At 36.5% G+C, this 22,749-nt stretch overlaps 1 protein-coding gene across 4 annotated transcripts in view; it reads right to left on the bottom strand.

Moving 5' to 3' along the window:
• The window catches only part of LOC127946207 (phosphatidylinositol 3,4,5-trisphosphate-dependent Rac exchanger 2 protein), a 144,202-nt gene that overhangs the window by 100,325 nt on the left and 21,128 nt on the right, over nt 1-22,749 (bottom strand). For all 4 annotated transcript variants that reach the window (XM_052542607.1, XM_052542608.1, XM_052542609.1 and 1 more), the window contains exons 2-13: nt 22,063-22,134; nt 20,689-20,811; nt 20,124-20,228; nt 18,877-18,978; nt 17,891-18,052; nt 13,836-13,969; nt 13,622-13,725; nt 8,515-8,664; nt 7,613-7,757; nt 2,985-3,085; nt 417-520; nt 262-311 (exon numbers count right to left, since the gene is read on the bottom strand). In XM_052542607.1, the coding sequence (XP_052398567.1) occupies nt 262-311; nt 417-520; nt 2,985-3,085; nt 7,613-7,757; nt 8,515-8,664; nt 13,622-13,725; nt 13,836-13,969; nt 17,891-18,052; nt 18,877-18,978; nt 20,124-20,228; nt 20,689-20,811; nt 22,063-22,134 (1,352 nt within the window). The remainder of the gene's footprint in view (nt 1-261; nt 312-416; nt 521-2,984; nt 3,086-7,612; nt 7,758-8,514; nt 8,665-13,621; nt 13,726-13,835; nt 13,970-17,890; nt 18,053-18,876; nt 18,979-20,123; nt 20,229-20,688; nt 20,812-22,062; nt 22,135-22,749) is intronic.

Here is a 22,749-nt window from a genome sequence, read left to right on the forward strand (position 1 = left end):
CTAAAAATAAGAAAGTGTTTACAAGATGATCATGTTAGGTGCGTAAACATACAGTACATAAAAATAGAAATAACTGAACCAATTATGGATAAAAAATATATATTTTTTTTTTCTATCACTTATCAGCCTCCAGTTTTTTTCCTATAGGTGCTATCTTTAGAGTGGAAGGAGGAGCGACGGGGTGCGAACGAACGCACCTGGCAGAGCTGGTGTGACTAGATACAGCTGTAATGAGGTGGAACTGAGCTACTGGCCCCTTACCTGATCACCGGTGTGAATAAACTATGGAGCCGGCAGAACAGCCTCACACCCTGAGGGGAAGAAGGACATTTGTTCTTTTATGCCAAACTTTTCCAAAGCACAGAAAATGACAGAGAAAAACTGGCCATTTAGCAGAGCATGGCCTCTTAAGTTACCTTGGAGATAACATCCTGCATGTCGCTGCGAGGGTGGTATGTGCCGTCATCATAGCGGAACCTATAGAGCACCGGCTCTGGCTTAAACTGGTGCTTGTCTGTAACTGAAATGAGTTCAAGAGTGCAGAGATTAAATACAGACTAGAATAAAATGCTTCCTAATAAGAAGTTTCCACCTACATGTATGCTTACACTATCATTCCAAAGTTTGGGGTAAGTACTATTTCTACTTTTCAATAAGAAATCGATACTTTTTATTTAGCAAGGATTCATTCAATTTATCCAAAGTGACAGTATATACAGTGTTACAAAAGATTTACATTTCAAATAAATTCTGTTCTTTTGAATTTCCTTATCCCAGAATAGATAAAAAGTCTCATGGTTTTCGCAAAAAAAAAAAAAAAATTATTGTTTTCAACATATTTTCCTGAGAAGAAAATCAGCATATTAGAATTATTTTAACTAATGATGCTGACAGAAATAAATTACATTTTCAAATATATTACAATAGAATATTTTTGATTGTAACACTATTTCACAATCTTAGCCTTGGTGTGCAAAAATAAATAAATAATATTATTTCAAATGAAAATATTACTAACTATGAAAGCAATAATACTAGTAAAGTTATTTTACATGCAGTCCCACAAAATAATTACATTGTAGTTTAAAAGTTTTGTGAACAATTAAAAAAATATTATTTTTAGATTTTTTACACAATATATGTAATTTATTTCAATTTATTAAAATAGAAGTTGTAATATATCCACTATCAAAACTGTCCAGCATGAGGGGAGATATGAAGATGAAGCATACAGTAGAGAAGGACCAGCTGGTCATGTGATCTCAGAATGATGCAGCCCGCTTTATGAAGAATAAAACAGCTTTTATAAGGAAACTGAGAAGACTGGACCAATTTTGTAATTTAAAACATATTTGCCAGAGGTAAAAGTAACTTTATGCACACTTTTTTGCATTTTTCATTAGCACTTCAAATATATACAATATTAATTAACAATGTAATGTAAAGATTTCAAACGTTATGACTCTATTTGGATGAATTCAACATGTAAATGGTGACAGAAATGCTATATAATTAGGCTTATTGAATATCTTTGTTGGTATTATAAAGTTTTACAACAATGGACCTAACAGCTACAAAACCTCTTAAGGACTTTCAGAATCTCTCAGTGGAATTGAGATGCTTTCAGCTCCATGAAAGCACAATTGCAAGTAACACTAACATGCTTATGAAAAGTATTCCTGCTGTTTCTGCCAAATTAATTCATCCTCCTCAGCGAACTTTCAGCAAAGGCTTAAAGATCATTCTCACCAAAGCTGTAAATGAGGGCCCTAATGCTCAAAATTATTTCTACCTGTTAGGAAGCGGTGAAGTGAAAAGTGATTTAGCATAAAGTCCTGGCACAAAGCCAGTCTGTCTCTGTCTCCGGGAAGTCGTGGCCTAATGGTTAGAGGGTAGGACTCCCAATCGAAGGGTTGTGAGTTCTAGTCCCGGGCCGGATGGAATTGTGGGTGGGGGGAGTGCATGTACAGTTCTCTCTCCACCTTCAATACCACGACTTAGGTGCCCTTGAGCAAGGCATCGAACCCCCAACTGCTCCCCGGGCGCCGCAGCATAAATGGCTGCCCACTGCTCCGGGTGTGTGCTCACAGTGTGTGTGTGTGTGTTCACTGCTCTGTGTGTGTGCATTTCGGATGGGTTAAATGCAGAGCACAAATTCTGAGTATGGGTCACCATACTTGGCTGAATGTCACTTCACTTTCACTTTCACTTCACTTTAAGAAAAAAAGGTCTATACGGTGAGCATGCATTAAGCAGAACTGGAACCACCGACCAAACAAATGACAAAATAAACAGAAGAAGACCAGCCATTTCCCTCAGTATTAAACAAACAGCAGGGTGTCAAGGGATGAATATTTGTATATAAACATAGACAAAGTTATAAAAACCCATCTGCTCTTTAACCCTCCCCGAATTCCTCAGGGCTTGAGAAAATGATGTCAGGGCTCTTGAAATATTAAGAGACAAAGTGTGTTCAATCAGCCATCTGCATTAAACAGATAGTTCACTGTAAAATGAAAATTATGTCATAATTTACTTCCACTCATGTCATTCCAAATCTGTATGACTTTTTTCTTCTTCTTCTGTGGAACACAAAAGACTAAATTTTGAAGATTGTTGGTAACCAAATACTTTGACTTCCTTATAGGGAAAAACACAATAGGGACCCAAAACTATTTGGTTATCAATATTCTTCTTTTGTGTTGCATACAGACTTAAAATGATATGAGGGGGAGTAAATGATGACAGGATTTTATTTTTGGGTGGACTTTGTCTTTAATATATTAATAAAGCTCAAACCGTGATGATAAAAACTCAACTTACTATTTGAGTAAGCAGGCATGAAATGAACTTGATTGATAATCAGGCACACTGGTTTTGACTGACGACCAACGCCTTTTAGTTCAATATAGTCTATTGCATTTTTTCATAATTATAAGATTAGCATAATAGAAATGATGGCACAGAAGGGAAATGGAACTGACCGTGGTGGATGATGCCGTTTTCCAGAAGAGCCTGGCCCAAATAAACCCCTTCCTCAGGATTATTGGTCTCTCCGATCTTCATCAGCCACGACACAAACTCACTAAGAAGAGAGAGACAGAGGACATAGAAATAATGTGAGGACTAACAAAGAGGGACGGACAAATTATATGTTAAATTAAATTATATATAACAAAATCCATTATAATCTTTCTTTCTTTCTTTCTTTTGCCAGTTAAAGCAAAGACCAGATACAAACGGAGGTCTTGCCTTTCTCTTTCAGATGAGATCTATCCATCATGGAGGTTGCTGTATAAGACTTTTTGTACTGCTCCTAACAATGTGTTTCATATGTTTTGTGAGTGTTTTAGACTTAACTCACTGTTTTCAGTATTGGAGAAAATGATTGTACGATTGGGTTTTACATTTACCAACAGTTTATTTATTCTGGGTTGCAGATATAAAAGGTCTTGGCAGCAACAGTGTACACTTGCCAATTTTTTAATAGGACAAGCTAAACTTGTTATTTGAAAGTCTCATCGGTGTAAAAATTCTGGTGAAAATGTGAATATAGTAACTGTTTAAGTATTTAGTAGAGTCAAGGGCGGCGATTGAATATACTTATTATCAGCATAATAATAATGTTCTTTATTTTGAATGGAAATGGGGTGTTGGGGGGGGGGGGGGCGTTGGTGACTGTGTGTGATTCAGGCAATTTGGTTTTTCACTGGTAATGGTTTAATTATTTTGATGTTTGGTTAGGATTTGTTTTAAACTTGCATTGATTTATATAATTAAAGTGTTTTAAAAGTCAAGTCTTTCTTTTTTTCTTTCTTTCTTTCCGCTGTCACTTTCCTTCTTTCTTTCTTTCCGCTGTAACTTTCTTTCTTTCTTTCTTTCTTTCCTTCCACTGTCACTTTCTTTTTTCTTTCTTTATTTCTTTCTTTCCACTGTAACTTTCTTTTTTTCTTTCTTGCTTTCCAATGTCACTTCTTTCTTTCCGCTGTTAGTTTCTTTCTTTCTTTCTTTCTTTCTTTCTTTCTTTCTTTCTTTCTTTCTTTCTTTCTTTCCGCTGTCTTTCTTTCTTTCTTTCTTTCCACTGTCACTTTCTTTCTTTCTTTCTTTGTTTCTTTCTTTCATTCCGCTGTCTTTCTTTCTTTCTTTCCACTGTCACTTTCTATCTTTCTTAATTTCTTTCTTTCTTTCTTTCATTGCGCTGTCCCCTTCTTTCTATCTTTCCACTGTCACTTTCTATCTTTCTTAATTTCTTTCTTTCTTTCTTTCATTGCGCTGTCCCCTTCTTTCTTTCTTTCCACTGTCACTTTCTATCTTTCTTAATTTCTTTCTTTCTTTCTTTCATTGCGCTGTCCCCTTCTTTCTTTCTTTCCACTGTCACTTTCTTTTTTCTTTCTTTCTTTCTTTTCACTGTCACTGTCACTTTCCTTTTCTTTCTTTCTTTTTTTCTTTCCACTGTCACTTTCTTTCTTTCTTTCTTTCTTTCATTCTGCTGTCTCTTTCTTTCCAGTCTCACTTTCCTTTTTCTTTCTTTCTTTCTTTCTTTCTTTCCACTGTCACTTTCTTTTTCTTTCTTTCTTTCTTTCTTTCTTTCCGCTGTCTCTTTCCTTCTTTCCACTGTCACTTTCTTTTTTCTTTCTTTCTTTATGTCTTTCTTTCCACTGTCACTTTCTTTCTTTCTATTTACTATCCACCTATCAATCTATCTATCTATCCATCCCTTGATCCCTTTAACAATGGAGAAATTTTAAATTTTCAAAAACAATTTTTTTTACTCCTTTTGTATTTCTCTCCTACTCTTTTTCAATCTTTGTCTGCTTTGTCTGAAAATCTTTTTCTCCTGATAAAGCTAAACTGACAGCCCTGTATAATTTTGTAATTTTGCTGGGTAAAGCCACTGTCTCAGTGGAGGATATCTGATTCTACTCCCAGCACTCTTCCCGGCTCTCCTTCCCATCCACCTCTCCACAAAACCAACACGAACATGCCAAACTCCACCACTGTAATCTCATCGCAGAGTCTATGGAACCTGACTGTGATACAGCATGAGAAACATCTCAGACTTCAGCAGACCTCTGAGGTTTTAGAAGACAGAATTTCTCTAAAATGATACCAACCTTAGGTCTGTATTCCAAATGATTTGTGAATTACAACCATTTAAGTTTGGATAGTGCACTTTCACTGACTGAATGAATGATGGATATAAAGAGATAGAAACAGAAAGAGAGAAATGGCAGTGAACGAAATGAATAAAGAAAGATGAACACAGAACAAGACAGAATGAACAAATGTAGAGTTATAACATCAGCACAGTCTCTGTCACAGAATTAGATACAATGATAGAAGGAGAAAGAGTGAAAAGACAGGAAATAATGAAGGGTTTGTCATTCCTCTGTCACTTTGGTAATTGCTTTCAAATTGTTACCTGAATTTCTGCACAATTGAACTGTACATCACACCACGGTTTACTGAAATTAATTCCACCAGATCACAAAGACGGCAGGATTTTAATCAAGAAACACAAATGTTCCAGTAGCTCAAGTGGCACATGGAATTATTGGTAGATTTTCAGTTTGCTCGTCTATACTATTGGTGATATAGTGTTAATATATATATTTATATTAACGTGCGAAGCATGAATTTAAGTGCATTAATGTGCAAAGCATGAATTTACGCATCATAGTATTACAATGTGTCCTATAGGATATAGTAAATACTTGTTATGAAATATGCTATCAGAAAAAAAAAAAGTTCTCATTATAATAAAGGTAGTATTTCTCAGATTATGGTGAGATTAAAATTACTGTTTCTTACAAACACAGAAAATTATTCTACATGTGCAGATAGAAAATCACCATTATTGTTAATAATAAAAGAGGGAAAGTCCATAATGAACATCACCTGATAAATATCCAATATTGACTAAAACTGAGATCAATCCATCAATCAATCAATCATGGATTCCTAGGACACATACTGTACACTAATAAATGTGAATGCACTGTAAATTGTTTTGGATAAAAGCATCTGCTAAATGCTGTTTGCTAGTCCTGAGTGAGAACAAAAGAAAATACATAATTTCTTTGAACAGCTTGATCTAAAAAAATAAATAAAAGGAGTTTAATTAAATATAGTGAATAATATCCTTAAAGCAAGTGTTTTAATGAAGCCTGTTTGTTAATTAAGAGCTATCATTTGCTAAAAATTCAATACTCAGAGATTAAGCAAAGACGGAGACACTTATTGCAAGGTGAGAACTAAGAGCAGAGTGGAATTATGTTAAAAAAAGTGAGAGCAGAGATGAGATTGGTCAAAAATATTACTGGCTGTGAATCACGCTTTAAAATAAGAACACGAACCGGTGGTCAGATCACCACATTCCCCCAGAAAGAGATACAGTATATTTTCACTGGTTCTGCTGTCATATGTTTCTTCAGTCCACCTGGCTTTCAGAGACGCACAAACCACCCACTCACGAACATGATCTGCTGTCTGTGATCTCTATACTTAATGAATCCATTACCACTGCAGACCTCACTGTCTGTGTGCTGTCTGGAGGGGAAAAATAATTTTACAATAGAATCTGGCCACAACTATAAGCAGGAGCCTGATTTATTATAATTTCCTTTAAACAGGTCAATCCCAACCAAATTTATAATTACGGCATTATAAAGAGTGGCTGAGAGTCACAGCATCCTGTCTTATTTCAGTGAATGGTGGTGTTGTCGTATTGACTTCTGGATTGCCGGTCGATCTGAGTTAATCTGAGTTCAGCCTGAGGATTTCCTCAGTGTAATGCAGACACTTACATCTTCAAAGCTAGGCGTTAATATTTCTATCAAATCAAACTTAAAACAATGATAAATTGTGCAGAAACTTTCTATGTCGTTGAAAAAAAAAAAAGCGTTTTAAGTCAATATTCTAAACTCTAGGTTAACTTAATCCTGGGTTACTTGGTTTCACGTTTTCCTAGTTCTTAATTCTTTGAGTAGTCAGTTTCAAAGGATTCGTGTGAGAACCCTGGGTTAATTTTCTTATTTGGATATTTATGAGGGATTTATCATGTGGATTTGTATTAATACCTGTTTGTCTAAATATATGTAAATGTTGCCAAATAAATCTGCTCTGGTTTAAATCTCACGTTTGCTGTTACTGTTTCCCTAAAATGTTGAATCTAAACGTACAGCATGAATATTTAATGAGGCAAACATTAAGGCAGTTTATGATTGGTTGGCTGATACTAAACTTCATGTTACATTCTAGAACAAAAGACAGATGGACTCTTTAGAAAGGACAGATGGATAATTAAAGTGATCCTGGCATAGTGTTTGAGATCTATTTATCATGTATAGTAGCCTAAGATCTGATCACCCGAATGCTGTCCCTCTCTAACTCTATTATACTGCACTGCTCTGTTATTTACGATGTTCATGAAATGTTATGTGCTCTGGTCACTACAGTCACTTCCACAGCTACACACTCTCATTCTCAGCGTGTCACTCACACACCCGTAATACTACAGGTTCCTGGCCCCTAGTGTAATCTCTTCTGGAGTCTATTACAGCCATTATCCACACACCGACAGAGCACAGAGAGATGGCTCTCGCTGACCTACCTTCCAAGGAAGCACTTGGGGAAGGTGGTAAGTTTGCGCTTTCGGTCTTTTATCAGGTGGCCCTGTTTACTCATGAGGTTATAAAGCTTCTCGCCTTTCTCAGATATCATCACCCAGGTGTCCTGCTCCATGCCCAGTCTCAAAGCTGGAAAAGCAAATAAGATAGAGATTTTAAGATAGAGAAATACCCAGAATGGTTGTATGTGTTTATGTGTTGTATATTTAGCACAGCTTAAGTACATGTGTGTGTGTGTGTGTGTGTGTGTGTGTACTGTAAATAATGTGTCATTCATGTTAACTACTGTAGTTAAATAATGTTAACAAATGGAACCTTACTTTAAATATTTCCATTTATATACATATATACCTATACTGTATATATATATATATATATATATATATATATATATATATATATATATATATATATATATATATATATATATATATATATATATATGATAAATTATTAGAGTATATTCTGTAAATAAGTTATGATGTTTATCTCTATTATATGTTAAAATCAAATAAATTTAATAGTGGAATCTGTATTAGTAGTGACAATATTGACTTTATTATAACTTTGTAAAAATGAGCTATTATATTGCTATCATATATATATTATCTATTATATATTTTCTTTATACTGATTCTACATTAAGTACATGGTCCAATATTTAAAAATATAATTCATATATATATATACACAATTTAAAAATAATATTATTTATAAAAATAAACAATAATAATTACAAAACAATTGCAATTACAATTACAATGTAATGCTGTACAGCTAAATCTGACCATTAAAATAACAATTTAAGACTTTTTTTTACTAGTAGTACACTTAATGTGCCGTAATGTATATATATTTTTTCTGCATCTATTATTACATCACTCACTTTTTCGTCTTTCTCTCTCTTTTAAAATGGCCTCCAGCCAATCCTGCTTCTCCTCGGGCGTCTTCGCCATGCAGACGAACCACTTGTTCTTCGCTGTGTTGTGGATCTTCCAGCCGTTGTTCACGATGTTTCCGCTGCTGTGGTAATCCGCTGAGGAAAAACACACACGAGTAATCAATGTCTGCCTGTTAGAGACGCCTTTTATAGCTCTCCTAGGCCACTTCCTTGGATTTTCCAAAACATATTTTCTTTTGTCTGTGTGGCCTGTTTGTGTACATGTGGCATGACCAGCAATGTGCTCCGTTTTGCATTCTTGCCTTCCCTCCACAGTTGTATGCCAGACTATCTATCAAAGCGATCCAGATGACAAAATGGATGTTCTTGGCCATAAACAAAGCAGTGTGAACAACCCATGAGAGCAGTAAAGTTCAGAGCAAGTGAAACATTCCCACATGAAACAGGCAACAAACAAAACAGCCCATGAATGAAATAGATCACAGGCAGGCGATGAATCGATTGCTCTAATTACAAGGCCGTGAAGAATCGACATGCTATTTGAACAGTCCCGAAGAACAGGCAGGAATTAAAAGCCATCTTGAAGCACTGATTGCATCAATGTCTCAGAGGAACAAAATCCTTTAGAACTTTTTTGCAACTTTCAAACAATACAGAGTGTATTTTCATGCATTGCTTTGGGATAAGTACTTCTCAACATTGTACAGCTCTTTACTTTGCAAGTTGGGTTGTCATTATCATGATGATGTATTGTAAATAAAGCAGTTATTAAAATTATATTTTATTATAAAGATATTATTTGACAATAATAATAATAATAATAATAATAATAATAATATAGTATCAGTATTTATGCATTTCTAATAATTTGTAATTATTTAATAAATTATATATATGTGTGTGTGTGTGTGTGTGTGTGTGTGTGTGTGTGCACAGGTGCTTTTCAATAAATTAGAATGTTGAGGAAAAGTTCATTTATTTCAGTAATTCAACTAAAATTGTGAAACTCATGTATTTAATAAATTATTAATAATATTAATAATAATAATAATAATGGTTTGTTGTTAGATTATTTTATTATATATATATATATATATATATATATATATATATATATATATATATATATATATATATATATATATATATACATTCATACATAGATACATAAAAAAATAGTAGTAAATTAATCAATAAAATATTATTATTATTATTAATATTAATATTAATATTATAAAATGGTTGTTTTGAATGTTTTGTGATGTATTGTAATACATGTTTTGTTATGTATTTTTGTCTGAAATTCTTCAGGTTTATGTATGATTAAGGTGAATCTGTTATGCCCTAAAATGTTTGCAAAAAGTTAATTTATTACATAAAGTGAAACGTTGCACGTTACAACAGGCAAGATCCGACAGAGCCTAACTCTGAAATACCTATGAGAACAAACACAGCATTTGTGCAAAAAAAAACAAATAAGGTGTATTCATCAGTTTCTTTTCTCATGCATTAGAAATGGGCCGTTCGTTCGGAACCATAATCAGTCAATCTGGGCGCCTGTGTTTCCTTCCCCCATGAATGGCCTGTGAGTTGCAATGATTACGCATCTCAATTCAGCACAGGAATTGGATAAATTACAGGCATCCATCTGTATGACCGCTGGTGGGATAATGACAAAACCGTCAACATCTTCCTTTAATTCAAACGAATCCATTTCCAGTAGCTCTCAACTTCCATATAAAAACCTATCAGTTGTAAAACCGCTTCATTAGCCCTTGCAATTTTTTAATTAATTATAACAGAACGCTATGAGCTTTTACCTGAATATTATTTTTTAATTTAAACTGAAATGCAAATCAAAGAGAAATCTCCGTCTATGGCTTACAGTGCACTTTTACAGCTGCGCACAGGAAGTGTCCATCAACCTAACAGCTTTCATTACACGCAAATAATAGTTTATGTCTGGATTTTACACAGAGCCATTGGGGAGAATGGGAAAACACCCACAAGCAAATTCAGTGGTGCTGGCTTTGTATAGATTCCATGGACTGAAACCCATCCATCTCCAGAGCAGCCAGATATTAAGTCTGCCAGGGAGCAAATGATTGCTTCTACAAATATAACTGATAATCAGGGCTTCTCCGTCGCCAAAACACACTCCACTCAAGAGTTCATCCAGTCACCGGGCTCCAAGCACTTGTCATCCTGCCCAGAAAATGACATTTTTCTAACCTTTAGCTATTAAAGTAGTTAAACACTTTACCCCACTCGCTTTGAAACTTTGAAGCGCTATAGATCTACTGTACAGAGTTTAGTGTAGTTTCCCCCTGAGGGTGCAAAGATTATTCAGTTATTTTAAAACTAATGGATGGATTTCCTTGAAAGCCAATTCTGTTTGCTGTCACATGACTTATATGAACCACTTTTATGGTGGTATTTTTTTTTCTTTTTACTTTTAGAGCTTAATAGCCCTAGTACCCAATTACTTTCTTAAAAAAAATATCTATATATTAAATAGCCATAGTCAGGGGTTTTATAGTTAACTAAAACTATAGTTAACTATAGCTTAGCTAGCTTCTCTACGAACGGCAGACCCGAGGGGTGCTGGATGTCCTGAGAGATACTTGGGAGGAGGGACAGTCTCAAGGCAAAAATGAAATTCAGTATGTCCTGGACTTGAGAACAAAACTCCACACTTTGGGGCGGCTATCAAGGGAGAATTTGTTACAAGCTCAGGACAGACAGAGCCGGCTGTACAAAAGGGGCGCTAAGTTACACAAATTTGCACCGGGAGAGAAAGTACTTGTATTGCTCCCAACATCAAGCTCCAGATTAATGGCAAAGTGGCAAGGACCGTTTGAGGTCGCACGACATGTCGGAGAGCTCGATTATGAGGTTATACGGTTGGATAGGAACGGGGCACGTCAAATATATCACCTCAATCTCCTTAAAAAATGGAAGGAGGTGGAGCCAGTGATGTTGGCGTCGGTAATTATTGGAGAGGAGGATCTTGGGCCGGAGGCGGATGTCAAATCTCAATCCTTCCCCCTGGCCCCAGGTGGAGATCACCTCTCGCCGTCCCAGCTCACTGACGTAGCAAGACTGCAGGCTGAATTTGCCGACGTGTTCTCGCCGCTACCCGGCCGTACCAACCTGATTCAGCACCATATCGAGACGGAGCCGGGCGTGGTAGTTCGCAGCTGGCCGTATCGCTTTCCTGAGCATAAGAAAAAGGTAGTTCAGGCTGAATTAGGCGCCATGCTTGAAATGGGGGTAATAGATGAATCCAACAGTAACTGGGCGAGCCTGATAGTTTTGGTTCCGAAAAAACGAAAAAGGACGGCTCAGTCCGTTTCTGTGTGGATAACCGCAAGGTGAATGCGGTGTCGAAATTCGACGCATATCCAATGCCGTGGGTTGACGAGTTGCTTGATCGGCACGACTCGTTTGTGCCTCGTTTTTATTCGACGTTGGACCTAACGAAGGGATATTGGCAGATCCCCTTGTCTCCCTTATCCAAAGAAAAGAAACAACGCCGTTTGGTTTACACCAATTTGTTACCCTTCCGTTCGGGTTGTTCGGGCCTCCGGCCACCTTTCAGCGGCTCATGGACAAGATCCGGCGACCCCATGCTGCATATGCAGCTGCCTACTTGGACGATATCATTATATTTAGTAATGATTGCCAGCGGCATATGCAGCATTTGAGGGCGGTCTTGAGGTCGCTGAGAGGGGCTGGACTCACGGGCAACCCGAAGAAGTGTGCGGTTGGGCGTGTGGAAGTAAGGTATCTGGGCTTCCACTTGGGGCATGGGCAGGTGCGTCCCCAAATTAACAAGACAGCCGCGGTTGCGACCTCTCCGCGTCCCAAGACCAAAAAGGAGGTGAGACAATTCTTGGGGCTGGCGGGATATTATAGACGGGTTGTGCCTAATTATTCGGACCTCACCAGCCCCTTGACTGACCTTACTAAAAAGGAGGCACCAGATACAGTCCAGTGGACGGAGCCATGTGAGCAGGCCTCTACCCAAGTGAAGGCTGCTCTATGTGGCAGGCTGTTGTTACACGCTCCTAATTTCTCTCTCCCTTTTCTGTTGCAGACAGACACGTCGGACAGGGGGCTGGGGGCAGTCCTGTCTCAGGAGATCGAGGGAGAGGAACGGGTATGTGGAGGTGGAGGCGTGGTTTAGCGAAGCCTGCAGCGGGAGAGAGAGTCGGGAGACGAACGGTGAGTGAGCGGGTTGAACGGAAATAATCAACACCTGTCTCTTGTTTTAGTAATTGGCGTGGAGAGAGTATTTAACGCCAGGGGAAACCGGAGTAGGGAAGAGAGAGAAGGACTGCTGACGAGCGCACGAGCCGGAAGCCGCAACCCGGAAGTCTTAAGAGTTTTGTTGTTGCCGGTGTGAGTGACGTTTAGACAATTATTTATTTAATAAAACCGTCAGCAGTCCCCCCTCGTCCTCTTTCTTTCCATCCTTGAACCTTTGTACACATATATATATAGTATATGCACACACACACACATATTTAGGGGGAAGTCGTGGCCTAATGGTTAGAGAGTCCGACTCCCAATCGAAAGGTTCTGAGTTCGAGTCCCGGGCCGGCAGGAATTGTGGGTGGGAGTGCATGTACAATTCTCTCTCCACCTTCAATACCACGACTTAGGTGCCCTTGAGCAAGGCATTGTACCCCCAACTGCTCCCTGGGTGCTGCAGCATAAATGGCTGCCCACTGCTCCGGGTGTGTGCTCACAGTGTGTGTGTGTGTTCACTGCTCTGTGTGTGTGCACTTCGGATGGGTTAAATGCAGAGCACAAATTCTGAGTATGGGTCACCATGTCACTTGTCACTTCACTTTTTTTTTTTTTTTTACTTTTTTTTATTTGGCTTTTAATGTTGAATTGCTATAATTATTTGTATTCTCTGTAATGGAAAATAAATATACATTTAAAGACGCCATGAATTTCCAATACAATAATTAATACATCAAGTCAATATATAATATGATGCAACATTTTTCATTTTCTTTTAGCTTCATATAGTTTAACACTGATATTAATTTGTAATAGCATGAGGATGAGCAACACACACCTGTTCCATCATCCACATTCTCCACCTCCATGACCTCTGTGTTGATCCGGCCTCTGAACAGGTAACGAGGACCCTCATTGGCCGTCTTACTGTTTTTTAAACGCCTGTAACAGAGTGCAAGAACAGAACCATAACTCTGAGCTTCTCCGTTATCTCATTAAAAACCAGCACAGCTGGCAGCTGAAAGGTTTGACAGGTGAAAGTGAAAGCTCACCTGTTCTTCTTTTTACAGTACACCAGCAAGTTGTCAAAGAGGAAGAAGATGCGTTCCTGGATGTTCCCTGCAGAGATCTTCAGCAGAACTCCCTGTGTGAGCATCTCCGTACAGCAGTCTGTGATGTTGGAGCCCTGGGTGTGGAAAATAGAGCAAAAAAGGTTAAAAAGTAATAATAATAATAATAATAATAAATTGAATTTTTTATATGCCAGAAATAAATGTTTATACTTTTTTATTTAAATGTATTTTTATTCAAATAAAACAAAATAATCTGAATGAGTTTTTGAAAGAAGAGTCAATATTATTTTAGTACCGATTATAGTTTTATAGTTAATATTATAGTTAATATTTTAAATGCGATTTAATTTGCATAAAATTCATTTTAACACATGCCATATAAAGCCTTACAAATTTTTCCATTCATTTGTTCATGCAAATGGTCCATCCCTTATACTGCTCTGTCCCACACTTTGTCTTGTTTCCCAGAGTGCTCTTAGTCAGTAAAGTCTCAAGAACACAGCTTCATAAGACCTGCTGTGAAGGACACACAGCTGTGACGGAGGTCAACAACAATGATCAGACAACCTCTTCCTCTTCCTTCAAATCCAGAACACATATTAATGAACTGATGTATTTCACAATCTATCGGGGCTGAAGTTCATGATTACGAAGCAAATCTTAGATTCTTTGCTTTCATTTTAGGCGTGCATCCAATCAAAGGCCTCGTTTCCTGGACATGAAGTAACAGGAAAGCAAAAGGCCAGTAACGAAGCACAAAAGGCTAAAACAGAAATGGGAACTGCTTCCAAAAGGTCACCGTGTCCTTCATTAACGCGGTTTTGGAATGGTCACTGCACTCCGAACAGTACGTACCACTAAATGGTGCACATAAAGTTCCCCATAATATTATAAAGTGACAGCTCTGGCCACACAGACCAAATGCATATAATTTCTCGCCTACCAGAAGGGTGTGACGGACTTAGATATGTGTTACAGACAGTAACAATCTTGCAGGGAAATTGAAGATCTTAAAACAAAATTCAGTCAACATCATTTCGAAGCCCATGTCTGTCTGTTCTAAAACATTCCACTATATTTCCCTTGTAAAATCTGACTGCCTGTTTTTCATTGTGTGGTATGTTTTTACAATGGTTGATGTGGACAGAGAAACCTGGCTAGGATCATTTCAACACACACTCAGAATACTAAAACAACAAAACTTTGTTTTGCTAAATTTCTTCTTAAAACACAAGGACATGTGCAAGGCTTTTAGGATCAAATGCAAAAGTTCACTTTTCGTATAAAAATAGTTGTGGTCCTTGCTGTTTAATCTCTATACATGTGAGACTTGAACTTATTACGACTGCTTACAAATTCATTGACATGCATTCTTGAATATGATGTGAGTCAGTGATTCATGAAGCAGATGGGTAAACAGATTCAAAAGAATGTAAGCATGAACGCTGTCCTCTGTATCGCCATCTGCAAAATACGGTTAAAAATAGATCCAAAGCCTGCTATGAAGTGTTCATTCGGAGATTAAACAAGGTTGAGGCTAAATTTGAGTGCTACAGGATGATGTACGTGAGACAGTTAAACTCAACACTCGTCTGAGAGACTTTCGTGGTTATCACACTGACCACAAGTGTTAACTCAGTCTAGTGCCACCCAGACTTCTGGACTCCGTTGAAGTCGTAAATAAATAAATAAAAAAATTGAAATTAAACAAAAGTGTCATCATTTGCTCTACCTACATGATTTCCTTCTTCTGTGGAACATAAAATATTTATTAGGCATACAATGAAAGTGAATGGTACCAAGACCAACACCCTAAAACCACTGTAAAATTAGACTATATGATTCCTACACCCCAAATGTTCTGACATCATATGCTAGGTTTTAGTGAGGAAAATACTAGTCATTATTCAGTGCCATCATTTTCAAATCTCATTCATGTTCCCATATTACTGTATGTCACACCAAGTTTGATGTCTCTCCTTCCAAACATAAAACATTTTCATGTGATACATTTGAATATGTACATATGCAAATGAGACTAATAAGCTACAATTCAAAAGTTTGGGGTCTAAAGATTTTTCATGTTTTAAAGAAGATGTCTTATGTTTGCCAAGGCTGCATTTATTTGATCAAATATAGAGTGATAGTAATATTGTGATATATTAAAATTATAATTTTATTTAAATATATTTTAAAATCAAACTTATTCCCATAATGTCAAATCTGAAATGGTAACACATTTTTTTTTATTATTCTTTGAATATAAAGTTCAAAAGAAAAATATTTATTTGAAATAAACGTCCTTTGTAACGATGTAAAGGTCTTTAAATTTCTGAATATTCATCTCTGATATTCAACGGAAGAAAGAAACTCGTACAAGTTTTGGTACAATGCAAAGTAAATGATGTCCGAATTTTCGCTTTTAGTTGAACCATCCCTTTAAATACAATCACGAGCAGTTTTGTGTATTTGAAAATATTATTAATAATATAAATGATTATCATAAACATTTTGCTAAGATCTCCTTTGTCTTTTATCGAAGAAAAGTCATACAGATGCATAAATCATGACAAAATGTTCTTTTTGTTTTCTTTGAACTACCCCTTTAAAGGGATAATTCACCCAAAAATTTGAATGTGATGTTTATCTGCTTACCCCCAGGGCATCCAAGATGTAAGTGACTTTGTTTCTACAGTAGAATACAAACCAAGATTTTTAACTGAAGCATTGCAGTCTATCACTCTTATAATGTTAATGGAAGGAAATTAGGGCTAAAACATACAATAATAAAAAAAAGACACATACACAAACAAAACCAAATTAAACCCAACCAAAAATGCCCAAATTTACAGCAGAATTAAAACATGTTTACAGCATGTTGCAAAAAAATTGTTTTGGTCTATATAGCTAATTTTGCCCTTCATGGCAACTGTGAACTTTTTTATAACTCATAGGTTTATATTATATTAAGCCTTAAAGTTCTGCATAATTAAGGGCGTGGCCACTTGAGTGACAGGGTGATTGCCGCTGCTGATTGCCTGGTTTTTGATTGTCTGGGAGAGCTGCACATTGCACGGTCTCCTAACACCAACCCTGGTCACTTCCTTTTTCCAACTACAAACATTGTTACATCTCTTCAACAAGCCACATGATTTAACAATGTTGAAAACAGTTGCAATGCGTGATATTCTTGCCTAATAAAAGTATTAAAATGATTACGATATCTTTCTTGTTCGTAACGCAAACTTTGCAGGATGAGTTGCACGCCAAACCCTAATAGAGAAGAGTTTTTTTTTTTTTTTTGCTGTAGTAAGTACCACTATTACCGTATTTTCCGAACTATAAATCGCACTTTATTACATAGTTTGGCTGGTCCTGCGACTTATAGTCAGGTGCGACTTCTTTATCAAAATTAATTTGACATGAACCGAGAGAAATTAACCAAGAGAAAACATTACCGTCTACAGCCGCAGAGGGCGCTCTATGCTGCTCAGTGCTTGTGTAGTCTACACTGAACAGCATAGAGCGCCCTCTCGCGGCTGTAGACGGTAATGTTTTCTCTTGGTTCTTGGTTCTAAATAAATGCGACTTAAGCCGCGTTTCCACCGCAGGAACTTTACCAAGGAACTAAGGACTTTGGCTTGGTACTCGGTGTGTTTCCACCGCAGGAAGCAGGAACTAAATAAAGTTCCGGGTAAAAAACTGCCCCTCAGAAAGTCCCTGCTGGCGAGGTAGTACTCTTTGGTACTCCGCGGTGGAAATGCAGAAAGCAGCAGGTCTGGGGGGAAAATAGTTCCTGGGAAAAAAAAGTTCCTGGTACAAATGTTTCGGGTAATTTTGGTGGAAACGCTGCATTATATAGATAGTCCAGTGCGACTTATATGTGTTTTTTTTCCTCGTCATGACCTATTTTTGTACTGATGCGACTAATACTTAGGTGCGACTTATAGTCCGAAAAATACGGTAGTATAGAATCAGTGAAGTTCAAATGAAGATTCCCATCATGATAAGTGTGTTTTTTTTTGTGTGTTTACCTCCCAGCCCTCAATATGAGACTGCCACTCTTCCAGCACCTCCAGTTTCTCCATCTGCCGTTTGGCCTCATTGATATTGGAGCAAACGGCTTTCATCACCTGCAGCGACTCCTGCACCATCAAGTAGTCGTTGTGTTTCTTTGGGGTTCCTTTCAGCAGCTCCTAAACATCCACAGAGAAAAAAAAAAACATCAAGCATTACATGAAAAGAAAGTGGTATAATTGCAACAAAACACGATTGCATTGTGAATAAGTACGAAGTGAACTTAACTTTTAAACAAAACTTGACACTGACTGATGGAGCTACCAAAGCTGGAGGCTATGTTTTTTGAAGAATTATGGTTAAAGCTGTGTTTGTAGTATGTTCAGTGTTCTTGCTACTGCAAGATGGGGTGTGTTGAGGAAGATGCTAATCTCTAAACCAAGTCTAAACACAAGTGTTCTGCCTCATCAGTTTAATTCTGGCGCTCACATTTACATGTCTAAGATATCTGAGCAACCACAGATGCCTATCGCTGGTATTTAGCAAGAGGAGCCGCGGCGGCTCCGACTGTGAGAAGCTCAGTGAATATGTCAGAAATTAAGGTCTCATTACATGAACTAGCTCTTGTGTGTGTTTACAGTAAATGGTTTAAAAATCAATGTTTCGGGTTCAAGAACAGCCACGAAACATTAGCTATGAGTCTGGCAATAGATGAAACTCAAGAGTGTAAATAATGAATTATATATATATATATATATATATATATATATATATATATATATATATATATATATATATATATATATATATATATGTATATATATATATATATATATATATATATATATATATATATATATATATATATATATAATTAAAATGAACAAAATCAAATGATTAAAATAAAATAGTATATTCAATTGCAATACATTGATTAGAATACCTTTTATATTTCTATACCTTATACCTTTAATATGTCTATAATTGCATCATTTGTACTCACTCTCAGGAGTAATGGGTATTTACAGATCCTCTGGATGGGTGCAACCAGGTAGACTTCTAAAGGAACCTCTGTGTTCTTCCTGCCGCCCAGCAACATGCAGTTCTCAAGAGACAGACAAGCAAAAGAAGTCAGAAAATGACAGAAATTTCCCTGTGCAGTCTTTAATAACAATCTGTACTTGGATTTGAGTCTCAAAGGGATGACATGTTTCCAACCAAGGTCATGGCTATAAAATTGCCATTAAATCAAATTCAATTGCAGCTGCTTTCAAGTACACCAGTGATTATGTTTCTGTTCTTGTATTAACATTTCTTAATTTTCAAAAATACCACAAACAAACATTAAGAGCATAAAGAGCTTTTAATAAAACACATTAATGTCTAACAAATTACCCTAATAAAAGCAAGAAAATCTATAACTGGCAAGAGACAGTAATAGATCAATTAATGGCACTGGAATAAATGTTAAAAAATACAAGCTTTTAAATTTCTGAAGTAAATCCACAACATAAAGCTTCAAAAATGTGAGCGTGCAGCTTGTCTTTTAATGTATGTAAGTATTTTAGTGTTATAGAGGGGTCAGCGCTTGTTTGCATTACATTACAAAAGACAGAGTGTTGAAGGACACTCCTGTCAGCTCAGCCAGAGGAAATGAATTTGTGACGGTCTCTCCAAGGAGCTCCCATGTATCACAGGAGGTCATAAGATATAATATTACAAACAAATGCCACCGGAGCCTCAGTGTTAGACCTGACCTTGGCCCGGTCCGGCCCATTAACAATGCCCATTAATGAGCTCTCTGTCCAGATACAGGACTTAGGAAATGTGTCCAACAAAAACATCTTTATTCATGTGTTAATACAAATGAAGGGTAAATAATAAAATTATTACAAATGAATATAAAATAAATAAAAAAAAAAAAAAAAAAAAAAAAAAGCACTACAATAAAATACTGCAAAAACCTAGTACAGCATTTAGAGTGCCATTTATTTTGTAAAGAAAAGTAAAATAAAATAAAATTGAAAGATTTCAAGCAGATAATATCCTGATCATGTGTAAGAACACTCTTTACTCTGAAACATGCAGAGCATATATTAATTAAATCACAGCCTTTGCAATGTGGTTATCACTGATTATCACAGCAAAACTACCTTAACTACTGTAAAAATGACTGTAATAGTATGGCAACTAGTATACATGGATATTGTAATTCCCACAAAAATTACAGTGCGGCAACAAGTGTCTTACCAGCAGAAGTGTGCGTACTGTCCTGATCTTATTGAGCTCCAGCAGAAGCCTCTGGGCTTTCTCATGATTCCCACAGTACTCGTCGTAAATCTGAAACCTTCCTCTCTGAGGAAAACACAGACACAAAACACACATAGCCACAGCCAGTCACATACAGGCCTGTATCTGAGATTACACTCTTCATGCCCTTCAGCGTCTCTGAGGTTTTATCCAGAGGCAGAAGGAAGATTGGCAGATTAAATGCTAGCATAACAAAGCATTGTCATTCAAAGCTCCCATGCAGTGTTATATATATATATATATATATATATATATATATATATATATATATATATATATATAGCCCCTGCTGGGAAAAAACAACTTAAACAGCCTGAGGTACTGTACTTTCCCACCCTGACCTGTTTTGGATCGTGATTTTGGAGAGGTTTTGGTCACTTTTCAGCCTGTCATGCTGGGAGTCCAGCTTAAACCAACTAAGACCATCTTAAACCGAGAAGGTTTGTTTTACCAAGGATGTTAGTAATACAGTGAGAATAAGAGAGCATGGCAGACAGAGACTTACAAAGTGCAGGAAGCAGCAGCCCACTTCATGATACGGGTTTGGGTCGGGCTGCAGAAGCTCTTCGACCATGGACAAGAAGTCCCTGTGCACAGACAGGATCTCTTCCAGGTTAGAAAACAGCACCTGTGGGGCGAACGCATGGAAAGATTACCCTTCTGACTGTGGGACATTGGCTGGATCTGGAAAACTAATAATACACTGCAAAAACTGAAGATGAAAACTGAAGATGTCTGTAAGTGACTGTAACTTTAAATAAATATACACAAAACTTAAGACTATTATCAAGACATTTATTTTGATATTTCATCCCTTATAGAATCACATTCAGACATTTTAAAGGTCTCTTAGGTGTCCCAAAACCTCTGAAGACAAGGAAGCTGTGTGCTAGTCTAGATATTCAAAAGCTCTGACCTCTGAATGACCTTTGGAGAGTGAGAATCTGGCACATGCTTTTAAAACATGCAAATAGCAGTCTGAGTTTGTTTACACTCACTGTAATGCGTTGAGTTTACTGTCACGCAGCGCCAGCCACGCTGAACATTTATTGTTTACAGCAATTCACCTACCTTTAAAGAAATAGTTCACATATTGCAAATTATAAATACGCTAATTTTGTAAATTTGCTTCCTCTCATGTCTGGCATGTCATGATTTATCAGAAGAGAACCAATTATGTTTGATGTCACTGATGTTAAGTAAACAACTTAAATATTGGTCTGTTTCTCACACAAATTTATTTTTAAAAGGCTTACAATATAGCGAACAAGTCTTATGCAATGTTATTTTAGTATCATTTATAGAATGTCATAATTTTTGTTAATATGTTAAACTAGCTTTTTTATTTTTATATTTTCAATATTTATGTATATTTTTATGTTTTAGTAATTATGTGTGTTTCTCATTTTAATTAGTTTTTTTCTATTTAAATGTTATTTTTATTTCAGTTTGAGTAATTTAAGTACTAAAACTTTATTTAAAAATTTAGGTCTAACTTATTTTTACTCAGGAATTGCCAGTTCATTTTATAAATAATAGCAAACAGCAAGCAACATACTGAATTTAACAGAATTTTTAGTTCTAATCTAACATTTGTATTTAATTGTAGCTATATTTCAATTACTGGAAAGTATTTTATTATAATAACAACAATACTGGTCTTATGGAATATTAATGGTGCTTTCTGTAATTTTTTTTAAAGATAATTTTTTTTCACTGCATGGAAAAGAGCAGCCTGAGCATTTTATTAAACATCTAATTTTGAGTTTTATGGAAGAAAATAGTAATGCTGGTTTTGAATGACATTACGGTGTTTAAATGACTATTTACATTTTAGGCTTGAATATACCCCGAAACCAATAGTGTGTCTTAAACTCACCTTGACAGTTTCCTCTGTGATATTCTTATCAATTTTAGACACAGCATACTGATTGAGGCGATGAAGAAGTACCTGATGGGGACACAGGAAAGAGGAGAATGTAAACAGTCAGCAAATAACTGTCTCCCTCTTGCACACGATCATCCGTCTAAGAAAGACTGAGTTGAATTTCCATTTGCAGCAAGCTGGATGAAGCACTAACGATCCAACATGAAATCCAATTTCTCCTCATCACAGACAACAGGGAATACATAACAAATGCAATTTACAACCTTCCTAAGAAGAAGGAGAAAGAGGCCACAATACTGGGGGTCTGACAAAACAGGACTTAAAATAAAAACATAGTATGAATATAGTAAATCTCAAGCACTGAGGTTGATGAATAGCTGCGTCCACAAGTCACTTTGCATGAAGGAGATTTGAGTAAACACATAAATCCTATCACATGGTAAGATCTCTATTTGAAGCAGAGAATTATGATAGGGTGAGTCATTTCAATATAAGCTAAACTATTCACATTTTATCTGAATCACAGTGTCACACTTTTTGAGGTGCTTCTATTATTAAATAGCCTGAGATAATTGGGCTGTCATGTCTGGATTATAAACATCTCAAAGCTAGATAAATAAAAGCGTGGCATCCTAGTTGCGGTTGTACATATGGTTGCTTTGTTAATATGAGCGGGGA

The sequence above is a fragment of the Carassius gibelio genome, chromosome A24 (genome assembly GCF_023724105.1).
Source record: "Carassius gibelio isolate Cgi1373 ecotype wild population from Czech Republic chromosome A24, carGib1.2-hapl.c, whole genome shotgun sequence".
NCBI lineage: Eukaryota > Metazoa > Chordata > Actinopteri > Cypriniformes > Cyprinidae > Carassius > Carassius gibelio.